This window comes from Montipora capricornis, chromosome 6 (genome assembly GCF_036669925.1).
Source record: "Montipora capricornis isolate CH-2021 chromosome 6, ASM3666992v2, whole genome shotgun sequence".
In the NCBI taxonomy this organism is placed as follows: Eukaryota; Metazoa; Cnidaria; class Anthozoa; order Scleractinia; family Acroporidae; genus Montipora; species Montipora capricornis.
The window spans coordinates 27,172,144-27,194,643 of NC_090888.1; the positions used below are offsets into that span (position 1 = coordinate 27,172,144).

At 39.1% G+C, this 22,500-nt stretch overlaps 1 protein-coding gene across 1 annotated transcript in view; it reads left to right on the plus strand.

Annotated features, from left to right (window-relative positions):
* LOC138051880 (uncharacterized) overlaps positions 1-18,477 on the plus strand; it is a 21,352-nt gene extending 2,875 nt beyond the window's left edge. The window contains exons 2-10 of the mRNA XM_068898173.1: positions 980-1,313; positions 2,987-3,314; positions 3,861-4,045; positions 5,510-5,885; positions 7,165-7,251; positions 13,597-13,674; positions 16,497-16,577; positions 17,275-17,493; positions 17,798-18,477. Of these exons, the coding sequence (XP_068754274.1) occupies positions 1,033-1,313; positions 2,987-3,314; positions 3,861-4,045; positions 5,510-5,885; positions 7,165-7,251; positions 13,597-13,674; positions 16,497-16,577; positions 17,275-17,493; positions 17,798-18,178 (2,016 nt within the window). The 5' untranslated portion in view covers positions 980-1,032 and the 3' untranslated portion in view covers positions 18,179-18,477. The remainder of the gene's footprint in view (positions 1-979; positions 1,314-2,986; positions 3,315-3,860; positions 4,046-5,509; positions 5,886-7,164; positions 7,252-13,596; positions 13,675-16,496; positions 16,578-17,274; positions 17,494-17,797) is intronic.
* Positions 18,478-22,500: the final 4,023 nt, after the last annotated feature.

Sequence of the window (22,500 nt, forward strand, 5' to 3'; positions counted from 1 at the left end):
ACTGACGTCCCGTATAATTATATTGGTGACCCTGTATATGATGTCACCTTACCATTTCCCAAGGGTGACCGTTGTACACAGGATTGACTCCAATAGGCCGCAACATTTTACCATTAGCACTAGTTTGAGTTCTGGAAACTTAGTCTTATCTTGTCCACAGAAATCCAACCCATGGTTTCGATCCTTGCATGACATAAAAAAAAATTTGCGCTCTCCTGTTTTCTTCTATTCATGGTACACTGTAAGCTACATGTACCTGTATCAGGGAAACAAATAAGCTTGATACTGTACATTAAGGGGGAAATAAAATGAAATTTAATTTAAAGTAAACTTGAAACTTATCACACTTAAGTTGAGTAAGCATTGGCGACTATATGTAGTAGAGAGCACCAATGACCATTTAGGAATTGTACAGAAATATAGAAAATTAAAAACTTTTGCCAACTTTTTTTTTGGCATTTTGTTGTTCAATGGGTGCTAACAAATGCTATCTCCAAACATGTTGTCCAACGTGTCAGTGAACATGTGAAATGCCCTGTTGATGTTTGATTGATGAGGTTCTGATAAGCTTTCCCAGAGTAGACTTCAAGCAGACCCTTTTTCATCACTTAGTTAGCCAAGCATGAAAAAAATGGCCACTCAAAATCTGGATTTGAGGAGGAGTGAGTGAATAGAGGGACTACGGACAGGAAATTTGACCTTTCACGGCTGATCAATTTTTTAATATGAATTCCAAATCTAATTACCTAATCCCCCCGTCCAATATAATCTTGATGCCCAGTGTTTTAGCTCACTCCTCCTTGAATCCCGATTTCGTGCAGTCATTTTTTCCTGCCTCCCTTCTCCTTGCGCTTGACTAACTAAGTGACAAAAGATGGACTGCTGGTATTCTATTCCCAGAGGTACTCGACTCTTCACTTGAATTTGCATGAGATAGTCAAGAACTTTTTACCTTTTATGTTTTGTTTTCCTATTTCAGACCACGTGTGCTAGTCATTTTGTTTTCCAGAAGTTACCATTATCTCAATTCACATGATGGAAGACCAATCAATTGGACGATTTATTCCTGAGCACCCCCTCCCTAAAGAAATTCAACAGATGAAGAGAGATGATACTGTATGTCAGTTCTGTGGTGTGAGCTACCTTATTCACAATGAAATGAAAGCTTTGGAAGAAAGAGTGAGGGAGGCTGAGAGGCAAATGGAGTATTATAAAGGGAGTATTAAACGAGAGGAACAACTTAAGATTAAAGTGGCAAGTATGGAGGAGGAAAGTGATAAACTGTCAAGGGCATTGCAAGCGAGTGAGCAAAGGTATTGGCAAAAATACCTATCCACAATAATTTACAATTTGCATGAGGCAAATTACAATGTTGATAACCTTAACTAATTAACCCATTTGCACCTCAAATGCCTTTAAGGACACTCCCAGTTGACGAAATGACGTTCTGATCCTTGCATTCATGAATGCAATTTAAGCAATTGCGTACTAGATAAGCCTGAAAATTTCAGGACATCAACAGGGTTTGAACCCGTGACCTCGCGATGCCAGTTTGACCCTCCAACCAACAGAGATATGAAGCCTCTGATGTTTGGAGCTGGTCATTTGTCAATTGTGGGCTCTAATGTTCCCGTGATGAATGAAACAACGAATGAAATGATATACAGTATGTAATGAATGAATCACATATATTTCGTTTCTTAAATATAAGAAAGTGTTGTGTTATTGCTTCAGCATTAAATTGCTCTCAGACTGGTAATAATTATTCATATCAAAGCATTAATTTTTAGGAGTGTACTAACAATAGCAAACTCACACTTTTTTGAACACTATTTTTGTAGTTGTTGAACATTATTTTAACCACAAACTTAGTTGGGGGGGGGGGGGGGGCATTTGCTGTGCTATTTTCAGCCGTAACACTGCGACTGACATTCAACTACTGATCAAGGTGGTTTTAAGGCAGTAACATGACTGTACCAGAGCCCAGTTAACTGGGCGGAGGGAGCCCCTATTGACGAGTAAAATTGTCTGGGGTTAGGGGAGAGTAAAAACCTATAAAAGTCACTCTTGCCGATTGGAAAAGGTTAATAAATTTTACAACCCTCTAACAAAAAAAAAAGTCCCCTTTAATGGTGTGATTGATGGATGCATCTGTTGTTGCTGTTGTTGTTGTTGTTGTTTTTTCCTTTGAAAAAATCATTTCCTTTTTTTTCATCAGATTTTGAAAGTGTGTTTGCTTACATTTTGTAACATCTGACAGACAAAATTTTGAGATTTGAATTTTAACCAAAGGCTGTTTACTTAGAGTGTAAATTTTGGATTTCACAGTCCGCCATTACTGGAGTTCAAAACAGACAAATTGGACAACATAGTGCTGGAACCAGGGAAAAGTGACTTCAAAGGCTAACTGGCTCAAAACTTCAGGGTCCAAATGCAGCTTATTATACTGTGTATATGAAAAACGAAAGTTCAAAAGTCTGAAAGCCCAATAGTCCTGTTCTGCATATTAATTCTGTAACTGAAATACATAATTAACTTCATAAACTAGTGAGTCTTTAACATCATTTTCTCCTCGATCCAGCTCTCTCCAGCTCTCTCAAGATCTTAAAGTAAATAATGACGAACCATTAACAAAAAATAGGAAAATTCTAGTTATTAAAATGAACAGGTGTCTTTTTGAAATCAAGGCTTAAAATTTTGGTCACTTAGTGTTTAGTTAACATAGTTTTGAAATCTAAAGAAAAATGAGAATTCAATATTTGGTCACACGGGCAATTTAGCCCATTGACGTCTACGAGTGAGACTTAAGATTTTACTGTGTCAAATGCCAGACAATTTTACCCGTCAATTGTGGGTGGTTTAAGAATCAGTGGGTTAACAACCCCTACATCCACTAAAAAACTATGCCCCCTTTTACTGGTGTGATTGATGAATACAGCTGTACATCTGATGTTGTTGCTCTTGTTCCCCTTTTTTAAATTTGTAGGACAAATATTCTGGTGGTAGAGTTGACCTCAAAACAAGAACAGATTGAGGAGCTAAAAAACCAGAACAATGATTTAAAGTTTGATTTGCATGGCATGGAAAACAAACTAGTTCAAACACAGTCAAAAATGAATGATCTTGTAAAGTTTATTTCAAGATCTCAGGTGGACCTTCAAATGCAGAGGACAGCTCTGAATAATTTGAAACTATTTGTTCAAGAAAATAATCGAGTTGTTTTAGAACACATTGCAAATGTTTCAACCGATGCATCTCTCATATGCAAGAAATTCACTGAGGAAAATCATGGGCTAATGGACAATTTAAAGAAGGTAAGTGAAAAAGCGAGAGAGCATACAATGATTATTCCTAAGTTTTTCATTCATTTAATTTCATTCATTTAATTGTAGTGTACAAATGCTACCAGGTATGCCGCAAAGACCATACATGGTGTTCCATATCTATCTAATAAAAGATTTGCACTAATTTCTTTCTGCTTGAGGAAAGTTTTTTGTGCCTCTTCCCTAAATGGTTTACACTTTTTCTTCTTAAAACGCCAAATGAAGGAAAACTGAGACTTTAAACTTAAGGGGATGATAGTCGTTATTTTTTTGTCCAGTACTGTTTTCCAATTAACAGGCCTCTGGTTCGAGGGAAATGAGCTGTCAAAGATCACACAGAATTCCATACAAATGTCGTTAGACTATAAGTACATGTATATTTAGTCGGAAAAGGCATCAATAAAAAGGTTAAAACAAACTTTTAACACATCCAGCAAGCTGTTTAAAAATATTGTTGTCATTTCCCTTTTTATGACCCCATCTAATGTTCCCCATTGAATGTATTTTTCTCGGTTACATGTACCCTGATGTTTGCAGTGTGAGAATGTAAAGAAGAGATTGGAGGAAGCCTTAAGCAAATCTGAAGCTTTAGCTCAGGAGATGAGGGCAAAATGCGTCCATCTGGAAAGGAAAGTTATCGAACAAGAAAAAGACTTGCAGAGAGCAAAGGAACAGAATGATTCATGCAACAGTGAAATAATATGTTACAAAGAACTCGTGAAGTAAGTCTTTTGTGCAATAGACCAATTCGGCTAACTCAATGTTGTACCCAATTCAAATCCTATGGCCCTACGTGTGGTTCATCTTTCGTCCGTGGCCCGCACCTCGAGGTAAATATGCCCTTCGGGCGTGTTAAATTTTCAATTATCCGGGATGTTGCGTTTGTAGCGTTCTGATTGTCTCACTGCATCTTGGTACTCAGCTCATGTACCGTATGATGTTATATGGAAATTGATTGTGGTGGCGGCGGGGGTTTTATGAAATTGAAACAGATCAGATTTCAATGAATTTACGTAAAACAATTCCATGCAGTCTTGTTGGGTTATAGCCAACTCAGCGTTAAAGGCCTTGTTGACTATTTACCGTTTCATATCCAATGCATGCTCGTGGAGTAATTTCAACATAGTAGGAAATTTAAGGGCCTACTGACGTGTTGTTTGGGGTGCTTTGCTAAGGATGTAATGGTTAAGTAATTTGAGAGAATTTGGCATTATTTTGGTCAGTTTCCAACTGTTGTAGACCAATGATCCTAAATATGACGTCATCATGTCACGCCCGTGGTCACGTGACCAATAAAAGAAAACGCTTAATTTCTCTACGAGCTACACAATTTGGGTATTTAATCAATGGTTTGATAATTTTTATTCGTTTTTGCATCCAGCCAAGCATGGGTTTCCTTTTATTTTGAAAAATGTTCTTTTTAAAGAGATAAACGTACTGAAATACCCATAACATTTTCAAAAAGACGATTTGAAAAAATCAAAGCTTTGCTATATTAAAAAATAATTCAATTTAAAGACCGCCAGAAATTTGGCTTTTTCTCAAACCGGAAGTCAGTTCTTTTAGGCATGCGCAGTTGATCTGAGAACGAGCGCGAGGACGAGGGAAAACCTTCCATGCAAACAACTGTTCGTGTGGTGATTTTTGCTTGTGAGTGGGTTTTCTGGTCAGCTCACGATATGATGACGTGAGTCACCGAAAGTAACATTTCATTTCCTTAGCAACGCGCGAAAAATCCGTCTATGGGCCCTTTAAGCATGCGACGTTTTTGAGCCGCAGAGGGCAACGGGAAGTGAGCTGTTACCCATTTTAACTTGTCTTGTCACTACCGCCTTTATATTGCTCCATTGATTAGGTTAAAAATCTACTGTCCTGGCATGCGAAATGTTCATTTCCAGTTGCCGACCGCGTCTCAAAAGCGTCGCGTCCTTAAGCTCCCTATTCTTGTATGCTGAGGCACGGACGATGTAGTGGCAATGCGAATGTTATAGTTTTTTTTTAATTTAGAAAAACACGTGTCCCGTGTTAAGAACATAGGCATTTTTTACAACAAAACCAAAATTCAAGACTTTGGACACGATTTATTCCACATTGTGAACGTCTTACTGGCTCTGACATACGCGGTCTCCTTAAAACCTTTCAATGTAATTTCAAGATAAATCGTTTACGTACTTTTTTCTTGACAGGTCCAATTCCAATGATTTAAACAGTTATAAAGAAAAATTACAGAGTCAAGCAAAAGCCTTTCATCAAGAAATAGATAAGAAAGAGGAAAACTTGCTTTTGAAAGAGAATCAAATTCAGCAGTTGTTTGATAACTGTAAAAACCTTGAGGAGCGCATTGCAGAATTTACAAAAAAAGAAAGTGATGAAGAAGAAAAAAGTACAAACACAGCTGTGGAAATGGGAGCTTTAAAGGAGTCCTTGACAAAAGCTAAAGATGAAGTGACTTCCCTGAAGCAGGAAAGAGATATGATGATTTCTGCTCATCATAATCGCATAGAGCAACTGAGAGAAAGCTTTAAGAAGAAGATGGAAGAAGCAGATGCGTGGTCGAGCAAGGTAGATGTTTGTGTTTGATCGACAGTTAGAGCACACTTATGTCCAGCCATAAAATGACATAAGAATAGAAAAGCGTACGAGCGTGAGTGCATTTCGTGATTTTTTGGCTCGAGTGATGTTCTGAACTTGCATTTAAGGTGTCTTACCACAGTTTTCCGAAGAAAATGATCAAGTTTTTGAAATATGTGAAATTAAAGCAACAGGATGTCTCTTGTGAAGTGTTAATCATTTCAATTGATGTAAAATGTAATTTCACCTAACAGATAAATGCAAATCAGGGGAAAATGCTAAATATAGTGACGGAGCTCCTGGACGGGGGACTGGAAACTAGACATTTCAAAGGCCTTTTTCTCAAAACCAAGCTGTATGACCAGGTTAAAAATTTGGGCATTTGTAAAACAATATGAAGACGAAACCGTCAACATTAAAAAAGAAAACCAAACTGTCAGACACTTTTTCAGTTATTATCATAATAACATACAGGGCAAAATTACTGAATGCTGATGGGTCAATGAAGAGGGCATTTTTTTTTGGTTAATTTTTGCTTGTGGTCGAGCGCCAAAAGTACTCGCTCCTGATTGGTTGAACGCATCGCTTCCACATTCAGTTGGTTAAACAACTTCGTCTTCTTCAAAGTTTGTCTTTTAGTATATTCGCCTTGCATTCGCTAAAATGCTATAAAGAATGAAGAACTACTGTACATACTCCGGAAGGTGAATATTTGAGTGATAAGAGGAAAAGCAAAGGATTTTTCTCATGAAAAGCTTAAAACTTGGATCGACCTGCATGGTGCCAGGCGAAGCGGTATTGTGAATTGAATCAACGCGTCAAGAGCTTTCACGTTTTTAACAAGACATCTTGCAGCTCGACAAAAAAGGTAGCTCAACGAGTAGCTCAAATTTGGTGGAAGAAGTTCTTTCTGTGAAAAAATCGTTTGCTTTTTTTACGGATGCGTGTTTTTGAGTGGATTATTATTTTCAAGTGGTAGGAGCCTCAAAATCACAGGTGATCTAAATGAATTAAAGCTTAACATTTGGTTAAATCGTTGTTGCTTTTGTTCAGGAATGAAACTCGAATTTTTCTCTTGAGTGGATATACATGTAGTTTGTTAATGTTCTCTACTCAACTTGCTCGACAACTTTGCCTGGAATTTCCCTCTTATAAAGAAAAAGCCGAACACCAGTATTTGAGTTGACTTCTTATCTCCACATTATAACCTATGGACTTAAATGAAGTGTTTATATTATTGACTGGCGTTACGTTTATTGTCCCGTTTCAGCTTGACAAGGTTGTGAAAGAAAAGGAAGCACAGTTTCTTGAAGAGAAAAACAATCTCTGGAAAGAGTTAACAGATGGATTTCAAAAGGTATTTTTCTTTTACTCGCAAAGTTTCGATATCCTCGGTTAATAATATGCTATTTGACAAAGAGATATATTCGGGTGGCTCAGCTGGTAGCTTTTAAGGTTTTATTTTGAGTGGTATGTAACGGATGACTGGGACAATTCATTCAAAATGGCGGCCACTCGGCATAATTCAAGATGGCGGCTATGAGCCTGGGGATTTAACGAGACGCAAGTCACGTTGGTGTACAAGGGGCTCGCGAAGGACAGTCAACACTCGCGGCCATCCCTTAAAATGACATTGGACATTGCGTAACGATTACACGACGCAATATCCCAACTTAATATGACAAGCTTACCTCTGTAAAAAGAATGAAAACAGGCAGAATTAGAGCTTTAGTTCAACAAGAAATAGCGTTTCTAAGCTAAACCGCGCTGATCTACAGTGTTAAGGTTTAAAAGCCACTTTGAAGATGGTTAGCTTTCACTTGTTTTCCTGAGTACCATTTTGTCAATACTCTAAAAATTCGACTTTCCGTGAGCTTGACTCGTTAGTTTAGTGGGTATCAGAGACTACAATGAGGAGCCATCGATCAGGGTTTAACTCTTTGCCTCGCCTATTCTGAATCTTCCCTTTACCTTTAAAATGTCTGAAGTAGATTGTACGTCGTGTAAATTGAATAAAAAAGGGACTGTCAGTTTCAGAAATGGCCACGAGTGTTGACCGAGAAGGACCTGGTCAAACCGATTTTGAACAAATTCAAGATGGCGGCAATGAGCTTTAGGCGTTATATTGAGATGCCGGGCATATAGGTATCTGTGGGATTTTTAATCTGGATGAATGTTTAATGAGGTTGTATTCATGAGAGATGTGTGTTTTGTGCTTCTGTTACGGTTCCGCCCAGCCATCCTGATGGTATCCCAAATATAAAGGTAAACGACCAATGAGAAAGCAAAGACATCAGTTTACATTAACTTTTGGAAAAGAGTGTAAAACTGGTTGTGTTGGCGACAAATGGATAAAATCTGAACAGAAGGACAACAAAAGGGGTTTTGAGAGCATACCTTGGCAAGCCCGCACAAGACACATCAATCACGCCAGGCATTAATTTTATTAATGTGGAAAACAGTTTATTTCACTGACACAAATGGCTGCATACGTAACTATAATAAAATGAAAACTACATTGAAGTTAGCATGAGTTTGATGAGCTGTAATAAAACTCGACACCAGTATCTTCATCAAATTGTTCGAAGACAAGTAGAGTAGTTCTCGAAGAGCTTCTTAATTTGAAATAAAACCATTTCACGCCGAAGAGGCCGACAAACAGGCCCAGTTTTATTTAAGAACACAACTCTCGTCACAACGAGTGCACAAACACAAAAGGGGGCCTGAACCACACGCCTCGACAAACTAAGGCTTATGGACTTCACTTGTGAGCATGCAGTATTCGATGGAGAAGGCAAAATATCTCACAAGACTTTCTTTAAAATGGTTCTGAATTTTAAGTCATGGAAAACACTTGAGATTTGCAGAACGGTTCGGTTAAGTCAATAAACACACACCAACAAACATTTCAAACGTTTTACTGAATTAATGGAGAACGCTTATCACAATGTGATATTTGTGAGAAGTAGTTCTCTTTAAACAAACGAACGACAATACATAATCGGGGCAAAATCCAAAAAAGTTGTTTTGAAACGATCTATGAAAAAAGCATTCTCGATAGAAGTGAACATTGCCTTCGCGAGTAAGACAAAAGGGAAATGTAAATAATGTTTGTAAAAGAATAAATCGTGTTATTGTGAACAAGATTAATCCTGCTGCTGGCGTGGAAAAATCCATGTCGTTCTTGCAGCGTTGAGGCGAGGCGCGTCAAGATTTGTTGTTTTGTGAACTGATTGTGTAAATTGTTTTTAGGCTGGCGAAGGAGTTATCAGTATGCGCAATCTAGTACACAAGAGTTTTTCAAGACGTTTTCCAGGTTTTGTAGAATTTTTCCGCTTGGATGTTTTTGGCTGTGTCGAAAAGTGGGACGGGGACGCGGGGACAGGGGACGTGAGAACCCGGGGACGCGGCGACGCATTTTCGAAGCATACAATGTTACAAATCGGAGAACATCCCAACGTAAAAAGAAAGTGGAATTGCTTATGTTATTTTGCAAAAACGATCATCTGTATGCAACTGACCAGTTGGTTGAAGATTTTATCTAGACTAAGGAAACCAGGAAAAGACTAAACAAACTGAACAAGTATAAATAAATGCTTTTTTGAGAGAGAAACGATTGTGGTACAAGGTTTTGCAGAATGTGCGAGGACAAATTCCGTGGGTAGATCGGTTTTTCGGTTAAATAGTGCGTTTCAGCTGTCCCCAGAGACACCTATAAACTTAACTATTATTGGCTCCTTATGGACTAAACAGAAAACCGTCTAGATCTCTGAACTTACGCTTAAATGCTCTCTTACAGAATTGACAACAGTGCATCATTCTCTTCCCATCTTAACTCAATGAAAGATTGATGAGAAATGAGTACATTGAGATCGTTCTATTCATTTATAAGGTTTAGTGGCACAGAACCTTTTTGCTCGAAGTTCCTCGGGGTTGCCCGGAGCTCCGCGTTGCACCCCAACAGGGACCTCTCATCGAGTTGAAACGTGTTTAAGGCTTGGTTAGAAATACCATACCAAACCAGTTTTCAAGATGATGGCCAATTCAAAAGGGTCTCCTTAATATTGTAGACTAGAAAAACCCGTCAAACCGGTTTGTTTTTCATCCTTATGATACAGCCAAAAATGGACACCGTCACGAGTAAGGCCGGTTAATGGAAAAATTATTTCAATTCAGAGTTGGAACGAATGCCGGATCGAACAGCAGATTTTTTGCTGTGGAGATGGACGCTTTAACAAACCGTTTGCAACGACTGCAATTGACAACAAAATCGTAACCTTACTGCATGAACTTTGGGATAAGATGAATAAAGGAGGCCGTCGCAAAGTTGAAATAACAACTGATGAAAATGGAATAGAAGTCATAATTGGGGAACTAATGGTTCCAACATTTATTTCACGAACGAGAAGAAATTTTGGCATCAACTCCATTGCATTTTGTAGTCACCGTTACAAAATGAACACTGGTCACGGACAATGATTCATCAACTATTTGTTAGCGAGTGGAAGAATGACCGTTTCTCACATACAATATTGAACACCAATGACACGTTTTCCTTCAAGCAATTAAAAAATATATTTTCATCTTGGTATTTACAAACGAGGACTTACAGAATTGAAATATTTACAAACAATAAGAACAAAGGCTGTTTATAAAATAGTTAAACCCTCAGATTTAAAAATTAAAAAAAAAAACATTACACTGCCTTTTCAATTCGGCGAATGGGATGAAAAACGGAGCAACAAAGGGTCATTGAAAAACACTCGCCGTAGTTAGAAATAATTGTCGAAGAGTTTTTCAATGGTCCTTATTGGAGTTGAGCCTGCAGGCACATTTTCTTTTGTTTGAAACTACATGCAAAAGAGACTTAAGGGTCAATTCAATGCAAAATGACCCCTTAGCCTCGTTCGTGTAGCAAAACCGCTGATAACTCCTATAAGGGCTATTAAACTTTTGCAGTGATCACATCTTTCATGATTATAACTGTTTCCATTTTCATCCACGTTTTTACTTGCAAATATGCACTGATTTGCAAAGACAAAGTTATGTTTAATAAGAGGGTTCAATCCTTTATTAAAATATATACAAACTATAAAGCTTTGCTCCTAATCTGTATCTGGATGATGCTCGTGACAAACCTGTAAGAGAGAGAAAACAGAACCCCGACAAATAAGTTAGTGAAAGAGCAAATAAGGATAACAAAAGAGACCGATTTCTTTGTATATTGAGTAAAGAAAATTATTTCTGAATCTTACCACGGCAATGCGGGTCATAAGTTCTGTGTCAGCTGTTTGTTCTTCTGCGGGCTGCTAACGAAACGCCTTTTTACACATGGCGCAATTTTCACTTCACGTTATTAGTATCCTCATCCATCTAAATAGTCTTGAGTAGGTTTAATCAAGTTAATAAGAGCCTAGCACGCTATGTCTTCATAACGTTCGGTACTTTGTGGAATGAAAAAAATCTTTAAACTTTGAATACGAAATTTTGAAACTATTGAATGTTTAAAATATTAGAAAATCAGTTGAGAATTTAGTTCATACTAACGCAGAATATTTACTAGCGCGTGTTGAGAAATTAAACACTGGATTGTGTATTCGAAATTGTCTTTAAAAGCACACAAACTACTGCAATTTGAAAAAGAAATGAAAAACATCACTCTGCTGAAAATTTCGCATACTTACAAGTCTCACAATAACTTTTGTAATCTGCTTTGCTGTTGCTTTGCATATTAGTTCTCCGTGTCAGCAAATTACTTAGAATGATTCCCAAAGAGAAATGCGGTACACAGCTTACAAATTATGTTGTTTAAGTCATCGGAGACAGGAAATCTTAAGGCTCAGGTTGCAAAAAATTTAATGAAATGAAATCTCAAGTACTCGATTGGTTATGAAAAGAGAGAAAATTTGGTTTTATCTCGAAATCTTAAACGTGACCCATTACTTAGCTAAGCGGCACTGAAGGAAAAAAAAAACGGCAATACTCAAATAAAATAACTATTGAAATTATTGAAACTGACCTGATCGTTAAGTAATCATCCCACTTGAGGAATCAACCACGTTCTCTATTTCTCACTCCCACGCTTCCGTGGTTTGTATAAGTTCAAATCCTGAGATTTCCTCTTATTCAAATCGTTCTTGTCTTGCCATTTTTGCTCTGAAAACTTCTGTGCAAATCGCGCAATGACGATGGTGAGTCTTGACTCTGAATGAAGAACCTTTGACTGCAAACGCCTCTTATAACAATTAAGTGTTAATCCCTTGGATCGAAATACACCAATACAATAATACAATACAATACATACTTAATTGACCGCTCCCCATAGGGGCTTTTCAGGGCCAATGAAACACAACGAAACGACAGAACAGAACAACAACAACTGTTAAGAATCCCAACTGGCTGGAGGCAAACTAGTTGGCTATTTACAAGTGCGGCTGGGAAGTTGAACCAGGGACTACCAGGATCAAATTCAACGAGTGGTCAGAGCGAGTCTTGAACCCAGGATTTCCGGATCTCAAGGCAAGCGCCCTAACCACTGGGCCACACTACCACCAATAAAAGAAACATTGGAAAAGATAAAATGGGTCGTTGCACCGGTAAAACGAGTTGACTCAAACGTTGACCTTCAGTGACCTTAGCCATCCACAAGTGGCCCAAGTTCGGAGGGGAAGAAGTTTAAGGATTTGTATGACAATCCCGATAACAAATACTAAAAAAGATATTTAGATGCAAAAGTTCTCAACAAAAAGCCTTACGTTATTGTCCTGGTGACTCTCGCTTTCTGTTCAGTTATTTGCCTGATTTAACGCGATTTAGCGACTTCTCAGCTTCCCGGGTTGTCATACACTCGTACATAAATAAAGGAAAGGCTGGAAAGTAAATTTTTAGCTTACCTCACATCTCGGCAATAAAATCACTTCTCCAGCATCAGTCACTTCTCTTTGACCACGTTTCAACGGCCATCGAGTATCCATTGCTGAGAAACAGCGATGTAATGAATAAAGAAACGAGCAGTAGTGTTTACGCTTCATGTTTTTAAACCCGATAAAACACGTGCTGCGAGTTTTTTTGAATGGCTTCAAAACGTTCACCAAAAAACGTGTCCCTCGGGAGTCCGAACAAAGGTTCAAATTGTGAGGGGAAGATATTAGCATACAAGAAAAACAAGTCTCTCTTACAACCTCATGAAACAATCATTCCACATTATTTGTTAAAAGTCCTACATATACTAATATGGTCGGCATCTCATTATAATCCCAGATGCTCAATGCCGCCATCTTGGGTTTGTCCAAAACCAGTTTGACAAGCTCCTTCGCGAACCCTCGTACACCTACGTGACGTGCACCTCGTTAAATCCCCAGGCTTGTATAGTGTATCCGCAAATTGAAGAGAGTACGGCACTTTCCGAAACGTTCAATTGTTATAAAAGTGTCCTTTTTTTCCTAGTTGGGGTACTTTCACATCCCCAACAAGAACAAAGAGAGTGACGGAGTTTCAAACCTTCCTTATTATGATGCTGAATTGGATCCTTCTCTCTGATCAGGGAAAAAATGGTGCCATATCCTTGCCTTCGTTCTCAGAAAAAAAAAAGAACAGCGCTCGAGAATGTCCGAGTTAACCGGGCCAAAATAAAATTTGGAACTAGTCTGTCGCGCAGAGGATCATTTGCTACAGTTTAATAACTGTGTTGTTTGGTTTGAAGGAAATGGACGACGAACAGCGGAAACACATTGAAGAACTCGCTGCTTGGAAAAAAGAAGCTAAAGCGGCTCAGGACAAAGTAAACTGACTCATTTTATAGAGCTTTTTTTTTTGTTCTTTAATTAACAGGCGAAGTGATTATCGGTGAATATTCACCGATAATCATTGAGCCTGAGGCGAATAATTGTTTTAGTATAAATACACAGGTGATTATTTCAAAAAAGAGAAAAAAAGAACATTTCAACGCGAAATCATTTTCACTTACAGTGGCAAAACGACTACTGGCAGCCATTTCGTCCGTCGAGGTGATTATCGGCTGATAATCCGAGATAGCGAGCCGATGAGAGCGCGCGATTTTGTATAATCACCTATGTATTTATACTAAGAAATATTATTGTTAAGAACAGAACCTGGTATGATGGGTCTGTACATTTTAAGGCATTCACCGATCACACACTCTCCTATTACGGGGTATGATGCGAACTTGCAAATCATCAAACGCCAGTTTCTCGAAAATTCTAAAAGCTTTTCCAGCCCGAAAAGCCCTGTGTAAAACTGACATCCACTTGAAATACAGCCAGAGGTAATAGGCCATTTCCGAGTTCATGTCTACCTCCTCTTCAAAGCGAGTCTAAGAGCGAGGTTTTTGTGATGGTAATTAGTTCTGCTTTACGTATGAATGAAAACTAATTTTCATAAGAAAAACTTCGTACTTAAACTTGAAGAGGAGGCAGACATGAACTCGGAAATGGCCTATTGTTTCACCGAGAAGTTTCTGGACTTTCGAGTAACGGGCCCTAGCTCCCAGTCGGCTTGATAGCTCAGTTGGTCAGTAGACCAAGCAAAGCGTAATCGCACGTCGGGGCATGAGTTCGAGTCCCGGTGGAGCCTGGATTTTTTCAGGATTCTTTCTAACTGCGACGATCACTTTTACTTAGAATGGCACGGCCGCATCTCAAATAGATGAAATTTTATATACACTGTACATATCACACAATGAAAAAGGTCTCATCACACGCCAACATTTGTGTCCAGAAATGCAGGAAGTTGGATGGAAGCCTAATAGCCCATTTTATAGTTGTATGCTTAGCTACCTGGCCTATGAATGAAAGTGAGGCTGGAGTTGACCTTGTTTTGATAGAAACCTCACTGCTTTTCTTATGTAAATACTTACTAATTAGCATGACAACATCATTAACATAAGAAAAGGAGGGAGGTCTGTATCATGACAGCGTCAACACCAGCCTCACTTTCATTTAAAGGCCAGGTAACTAAGCACACAACTGTAAATAGGTCTATTTTGACACGAATTGTCCCTTTCAGTCTAAGCAATTCCTATACCTGTTTCTAAAATTAAGGTTGGGGTAAAGGTTAGCGTTACTTTCAGGTCAGGGTATAAATGCTACAGTTTATCCTTACTTGAGGAGAAGCCTTTTGGGGAACACTTTGTGCCGTTAATTGTCGGTATTCCGAGACACGATTTTTTCGAAATATCAAATATTCAGCTTGATAGTGAGGCAGTGAGAACAAAAACAATAGAAACACGTTGGAGTGAATGTGAAAAATATTTACATTTCACCACTTTCCTTTGTCTGTGTCCTCTAAACCTCTCTTTCAAACTGAATTTTAATATATCGAAAAAGGCTTATTACTTTCATTTCTGGAGATATCTGTGAACGTTTGCCTCGCCATAAGCTGCATATTTCCAGCGTTTCGCATAGTTTAAAGTTGGACGACAGCGAAATAGACAAGCATACAAATCTATTGATCTTGCTTATTACGCCTGTTGTTTTGCAGTGTTCTTGTTTTTATCGCTCCTTGTCACTACTATATTCTTTAAATGGTGCGCTTTCGAAGAAATGCAATTCATCCCCTACCCCATCCTCCCTTATTCCTTGTTTACAATATTTCCAACTCTTGAAAGAAAGTAAGTAAGTAAGTAAGTAGGTAGGTAAAAACCTTTAATCAAACACGATGATGATTGAGGCGTAAAGCTTGTGTGGTCGTGTGAAGAAACTGTCCTCTTGAAGTAGGTCAAATTCATATTACATATCATATCGTATCTTTATTTACCCTCGGAATTTTGAGTTGCTTGGAGTATCTTGTATCTCAGAGCATTTACCCTCCCAACCATGATACACTACAAAAGGCAGACCCCAACACTGGGAACTACATGCCCACCTCTTTACGTCCCAGGATTATGAACAATGAAGGGTTGTGAGACGGGGCCTACGGTTTATCGTCCTCATTCGAGAAGACTTGAAAGTCTAACCATTTGCAGATTTCATTACAAAGGCAGCAATGTCTTTCTCCTCAGTAATTTAACGACCCTGTGTGTTGGTCCAGCGGGAGTCGAACTCACGAACTCCCGCATTGCACCCCGGTGCTCAACAAACTGAGCGGCCGGTGCGCGGTAAAAAATAAAGACAAGGAATTATATCTATAGTCCAAAAGATCAGTGGATTAAAATGAACTAACGTAACTAAAGATAGGCTAAACATAGAACTTAAACACACCCTTTTTAAAATCAGCCTGCGAACGCAGACATATTTCTGGCCATCGTTTCTCTCCCCCGAAAAATACCGTCTGTGGACCTGAACTGCCAAACGATTTCTGTCACGAAAAATTCTTAGCCAATCAGAGTTGGGTTCATGAATCTCCAGAACCAACACGCAACAACACAAACTACTTATGCGGCTCGAGCTTAGAGCGTCTGTCCGTCTCTTTTTTCTCATGCAACGTTATTAGTCCAAAAGAAAACGAAGATAGTAAACGTCACGAAAATCGTTTTGCAGCTCGGGTCTGCAGGCGCTATATTTCGGGGGAGAGGAACGACGGTCGGAAATTCGTCTGCGTTCGCAGGCTAATTTGAAATCAATAGTTTTTTTCTTTCGCTCTTAGTTCAGAGAAGACATCATCATACTTAATCGGAAACACCGTGAAGAGATTAAGCGGCTTGAGCAAGCTGTAAATGAAGCTCAGGTAAGTACGTAGGGGGAGTGAACATTACTTTGCAATTACCATCGAGCTGTTTTCACTGTCAAAGCTATTTCTAGAATAATTTTCAAACACTGCGTGCGTCGGGATAAAAAAAGAACAATATTCATCTTTTCCTCTTTTGTAGGGGAAAATAGCTTCACGAATTTGCATTTGGAATCTGTCACATTTCAGTTTAAGTTTATCTTGTTTTGTCCCAACGTGCGGAAGTGGTTTTAAAAACTCTGAAGTGGTTTTCCATAAAATTAATTAATGTTGTATAATACAAGATCCCAATCAGTCATTAATCTATCCTGCGTATACCTAGCAGGCGGTTTGGGGAATTTTAGGCGGTTTTTCCACTGGGGTTGACTTGAATTTAATGGCCGCGCGAAAACCTTGACTGAAGTCAAAAGAGCAAGCGAAGGGGGACGGGGATGAGGAGAAGAAGCGAGAAATCGCCTCCACAAGATTTTCGATACCCCCGTTCGCCAGCGGACGGGGCGCAGAAAATTTCGTTCCTGATTGGTTGCTAAAGTGAAAAAAAAACCCTTTCGTAAAAACTGAGCGGAAAGAGCCGACGATCTCTTTTCAAAAAATCTGGAAACTTCCTTGCGGGAGCTTGACCGGGCCATATTGATGGGAGGCGAGTGCTCCCACCACCGCGATACCATTGATTAACAGCGACTTTGTTTCTTTTCAGGAGAAAACTGAACAAACGCGAAACGCTAGCAAGTCCATTATACAAAATTTGGAGGCTAAGATTGTGGATATGGAGAATCGTGCACTCCAGCCGTCAGCAGAGTCAGTTGAACAAGTTGAGAGATTAACAACCAAGCTGCAGGAATCTGATCACTTGCTCCGACAGGCCGAGAAACAAGTCGGGGAACTGGAAGCTAAGAAGGAGGCCTGGAGACAGGAGGTAACTGGCACCGTTTGCACTGCCGGAATATACAACTATTTAAGGCCACATCGGAAAAGTTGTGCACATTAAGCTAGAGTGCTTGCGTATTTACTTCTCTCAAGCTCTAGTTAGTGCGTTGATAGGCGAGCGTAAGTTAATAAGCAGAATCTGTTTCACCTTTATTGGACTGTCTGGCGTCCGTTGCACTAGTTCAAGCTTAAAGAAAATATAAAACAATCTTTTCACGTCAACCTCCTTTCAAATTCTGCTTTGGGAGAAGTTCCATTCTGAATGTGTCATCCGTTTCTTTCTACTTTTCTAGGTAGCCTTTTTGCAAGAAACTGTGCGTCGGGAGTGCGAGGAACGGTTCGAGCTGACCGACGCTTTGGGTGAAGCGCGGGCTAAACTGTTGTCCCTTCAACGCGCCACTGGAGCTCCGCTTTCAAGAACGAATAGTTTAGACTCGACAAATAGTCGAAGCTTAAGTCGGGAAAGTGGGAAAAGGTATGTCTCCAATGGACCTTTGGATGGTGGCGGAACCCATGTCACTGCTTGCTCAGTTGGTTTTGACGGAGGTGTTGGACAGAGACCTGGATTGAAAGGATCACGTGCAGGAAGCGTTGATGATAGCAGACAGCGAATAGCTGCAGCAGTCCGAAAATCGGGCTCAAACAGTCGGTTAGGTGGAAATTTTAGCAGCTGACGGAATTCATAGAAGAATGCAGTGCTAGGTCATGCAAAGGCGCGTTACACTATGTCCAGTCACACTTCAACGCAACATGAAAAAGCCCAGTTGTTTTGATGATTCCCAGCAAGGAAATTGCACGAAAGCGTTCTGGTAACCGAGAATGCTGCAAGGTTATCAGAATGATCCTGCTTGCACAGAAGGCGTAGTCGCACGTAGGCTGTGATCTCATCCTATGAAGAGAACAATCGAGGAGTCAACAGGAACACAAAAACAACAATCAGTTATTTCACTGGAAATAAAGTTGAACTTGTGAAGAAGCGAGTTAGTCTTATATTACGGAGAATATTACTAAGGAAGAAACAAAGACATAAAAAGGTTTAAATTCAGGTGTTCTTTAAAGTGCCCCTTGATTTAAAAAAAAAATTACTTCCTTTTTTCTTCAGATTTTGAAAGTGTGTTTGCGTAACACCTGACTGGTAAAATTTTGATCTTTAATTTTTATCCAAAGGCTGTTTACTTTGAGTGTAAGTTTTGGATTTCACGGTCCGCCATAACTGACCGATTGGACCTCAGAGGGTTGGATCTAGGGAAACGATGAAGCTTCGATTCAGGTATGCTTACTTCCCGTAGTGGTGGATATGCACACTCCAAGCACATCTTTGTAAAGCCTGTACGAAAACCTGGAGTAGTCTGGGAATCGTATTTGACGAATTATCAGTGCATGATGGGTATTTGGATCTTCTGGCCACATGTTTTGCGACACCAAGGCTTTGTGGACTGGGAAACCATATCGTGGAATTGCCCGAAAGAGCTTGTTTGACTGTATAAAAGATTCGTCTGAAAAAACCAAAACAAAAATCATCAATAGTCTCCCACCCCCACCCGCCATCGGATTTCTGCTGAAACGAAAACCACTTCCGTTCACCGGCCGTTTGCCCTCTATTATATAAAAAAATAAAAACATAATCCACAGGAATATTATGGACCGCATCTTGAAAATCATAACGTTTTATATCCAAATTAATATGGATTTCGTAAAAACCATTCCTGCGCGACCCACTTGTTATTAGGGAGATTAAGCACGCACGTTTTTGAAACGCTGACGGCAACCGGAAAAGAACATTTCGTGAGCCAGGAGAGTGGTGTCTCCCAGATTTTTATACCAATCATCTCTTATGGAGAAAAGATACTTAGTAATGTAATTGTGGTTGTGTGAAGACGAGTGAGAAGGGAAAACAGCTCACTTCCGGTTGCTGTCCGCGTCTCTAAAACGCGCTTGCTTAAGTTCTTAAGTTCCCCGATTAACAGAAGAAGACCTGGCACGGAATGTTGACAATGGTAAACAACTAGACTTGTTAATACCAGATTTCAGCAATGCATTAATTTGATAAAGCTTCCCATCAACGATTAATTAGAAAACTGCAGTATTATGGAATTCAAGGCCAAACTCCTGTTTGGATTAAGGCATGGCTCAAAAATAGAAAGCACAAACCGTGGTGGTAGATGGAGCATCCTCAAGGCCAGTAACTGAAACATCTGGAGTGCCACAAGGCACAGTACTTGGGCCTTTAATATTCCTCTTATTTATCAATATGCTATTCAAGATGGCCTGGAATGCATCTTACGGCTCTGTGCTGACGATGCGTTGCTCTGCCACACAATCAATGATCATCATGATGCGCTGACCTTGCAACGTGAACTTGCTGAACTGGGACCGTGGGCTGAGTATTGGCAAATGGATTTTAACCCCTCTAAGTGCTATAAGATGGCTGTCCATAGGAAAAAAACTTCAATAAATGCGAACTACATTCTGTGTAACTAGTGGCCTATTAGAAGTAAAACATCACCCTTATCTTGGAGTTTTCTGTCTAGCGATCTACGATGGAATTCTCATGTACATTGACAGGATTGTTAAGAAAGCTAGTTTCGTTCTTGGTTTCGTTCAAAGGAATTTAATTTGTATCCCTGCCCAGAAGCCACCAAGCGTGCAGCTTACATTACACTTATGAGGCCTCATTTAGAGTATGGCTCAGCGGTGTGGGACCCTTGTAGGCAAAAACAAATAGAAAAGATTGAAGCAGTTGAACGTCGGGTAGATCGATTTATAAAGGGGCACTATGGCCGGTATTCAAGTGTCACTCAGATGCAGAACTCATTGTCGTTAGATCTTTGGAAACAAGAGGAAAAAGACATCGCCTATAGACATTTTATTTAGCAATCAATAACAACATTGCGTTGCCCATTGCCAAACATTTTCAACATTCAGTACGATCTACTAGAAGTTTCTCATTCAATTCATCTATTCAACCTAGGCCTCGTTGTGATTTTTATCTATGTATCTTTTTCCTAAGAACAATTTGGAACTGTCTACCAGTCGTAGTTAGATCACTTGGTTGTTCTGCTTTCTGTGAAAGTTTAATGCGTCTGAATGAATATCTTGACCAAATTCGAACTTACTTTTATCATTTTAAAGGTTTTTAAATCCATTTTACTTTTTTATTTATATATATTAGTATTAGTATGTTAACTATTTATTTATTTATTTATTTATTTATTTATATATTTATTTATTTATTTATTTATTTATATCTGATATTTAATTTACTTGATTGTAAATGTTAGTATTATAACTATTTATATGTATTTTATTTGATTTTTCGTTTAATTTTTGTCTCTTCTGGATTCGAAAGTGTTGAAGAGTGAGAAAGTAGAAGTAGAATCAGCATTGAATAACTTTTATCTTTTTTTCTCAATGCGCGAGCGAGCGGAACTCTGCGAATCCTGCAATCTGATTGGCTCTGGGAGCGGGCGGAATATTTCTGTCTTGTCAGGTAATCCGGGCTGAATCCTAGCCCTGGTTGCGAATGCTCTTAAATTCCATTTTTTGACACGGAATCCGTTTACATACGGATTCCGAAGTAAGTGTTTCAAAACAGATTTTTTATTAGACAAGAGGCGTGGAAATAGAACAATTTAAAAAGTGATTTCAGTGAGAAAGAGAGAGGGAGAAAGGGAAAAAATAAATAAGTTGTTTAACAGCTACATGTAAGGCTTGGACCGTATAGCGAAGATGTGCTCTCGGTCTTACAAAAGCTGCCCGAGGCCGCATTTTCAAGACCTCGGTCACAGGTTTTCGCTAAGCGGACCTCTCCGCTGGCAAATAAAATATATGTAAATAGCTAATCACATACAGCGAAAGAATGCCACGCAAAACACGAGTTTATCCAAAACTGGAAAACGGCCTCTGATTGGTTCGTAATCCACGTACGGAAGAGCCGTAAAATAAAGTTTTCTATCTGTCTATCTATCTATACCTATGTATACCCCTATATACCCATGTATACCCTTATATACCCATGTATACCCCTATATACCCATGTATACCCCTATATACCCATGTATACCCTTATATACCCATGTATACCCCTATATACCCATGTATACCCTTGTACACCCCCGTATACCCATGTACACCCTCATATACCCATGTACACCCCTATATACCCATGTATACCCTTATATACCCCTATATACCCTTATATACCTATGTATACTCCTATATACCCATGTATGCCCTTATATACCCATGTATACCCCTATATACCCATGTATACCCTTATATACCCATGTATACCTATGTATACCCCTATATACCCATGTATACCCTTATATACCCATGTATACCCCTATATACCCATGTATATCCTTATATACCCATGTATACCCCTATATACCCATGTATACCCTTATATACCCATGTATACCCATGTAAACCCTTATATACCCATGTATACCCATGTATATCCTTATACAAATGCACTCTATAGGCAATACATCAAGCCAACTACACATTAAGAATGCTCGTTCCTCCATAAAGAATCAGCTTAAAAAGGACTACATTCGAAATTGGCTGAAGGCTCGCAACAACACTTCCGAAGGCTCTAGAGAGAAATTTACACACAAAGAAGTCAAATTCGACTACCAATTGGAAGACTATCTCAAAACTATCAGAAACCCAGCACATAGAATAAGTATGACAAAATTGCGTCTGGGGGTTCATAGCTTGCGAATACAGACTGGGAAATACGAAAATAGAGGTGCACCAATCCCAGTAGATGGAAGAACGTGTTTAGTCTGCAATAGAGGCTATATAGAAGATGAGCGGCACTTCTTGATGTATTGCCCAGGGTACGATAACATTAGAAATGAGCTCCATTCTCTCCTTTCAACACACGATGTTGTTTTCAAAAGCCTTAATGATGAGGATAAAATACGGTATTTACTTACCCTAGAAAACGAAAGCACTTCAAAGATAATAGGTAAATACACATATTTAA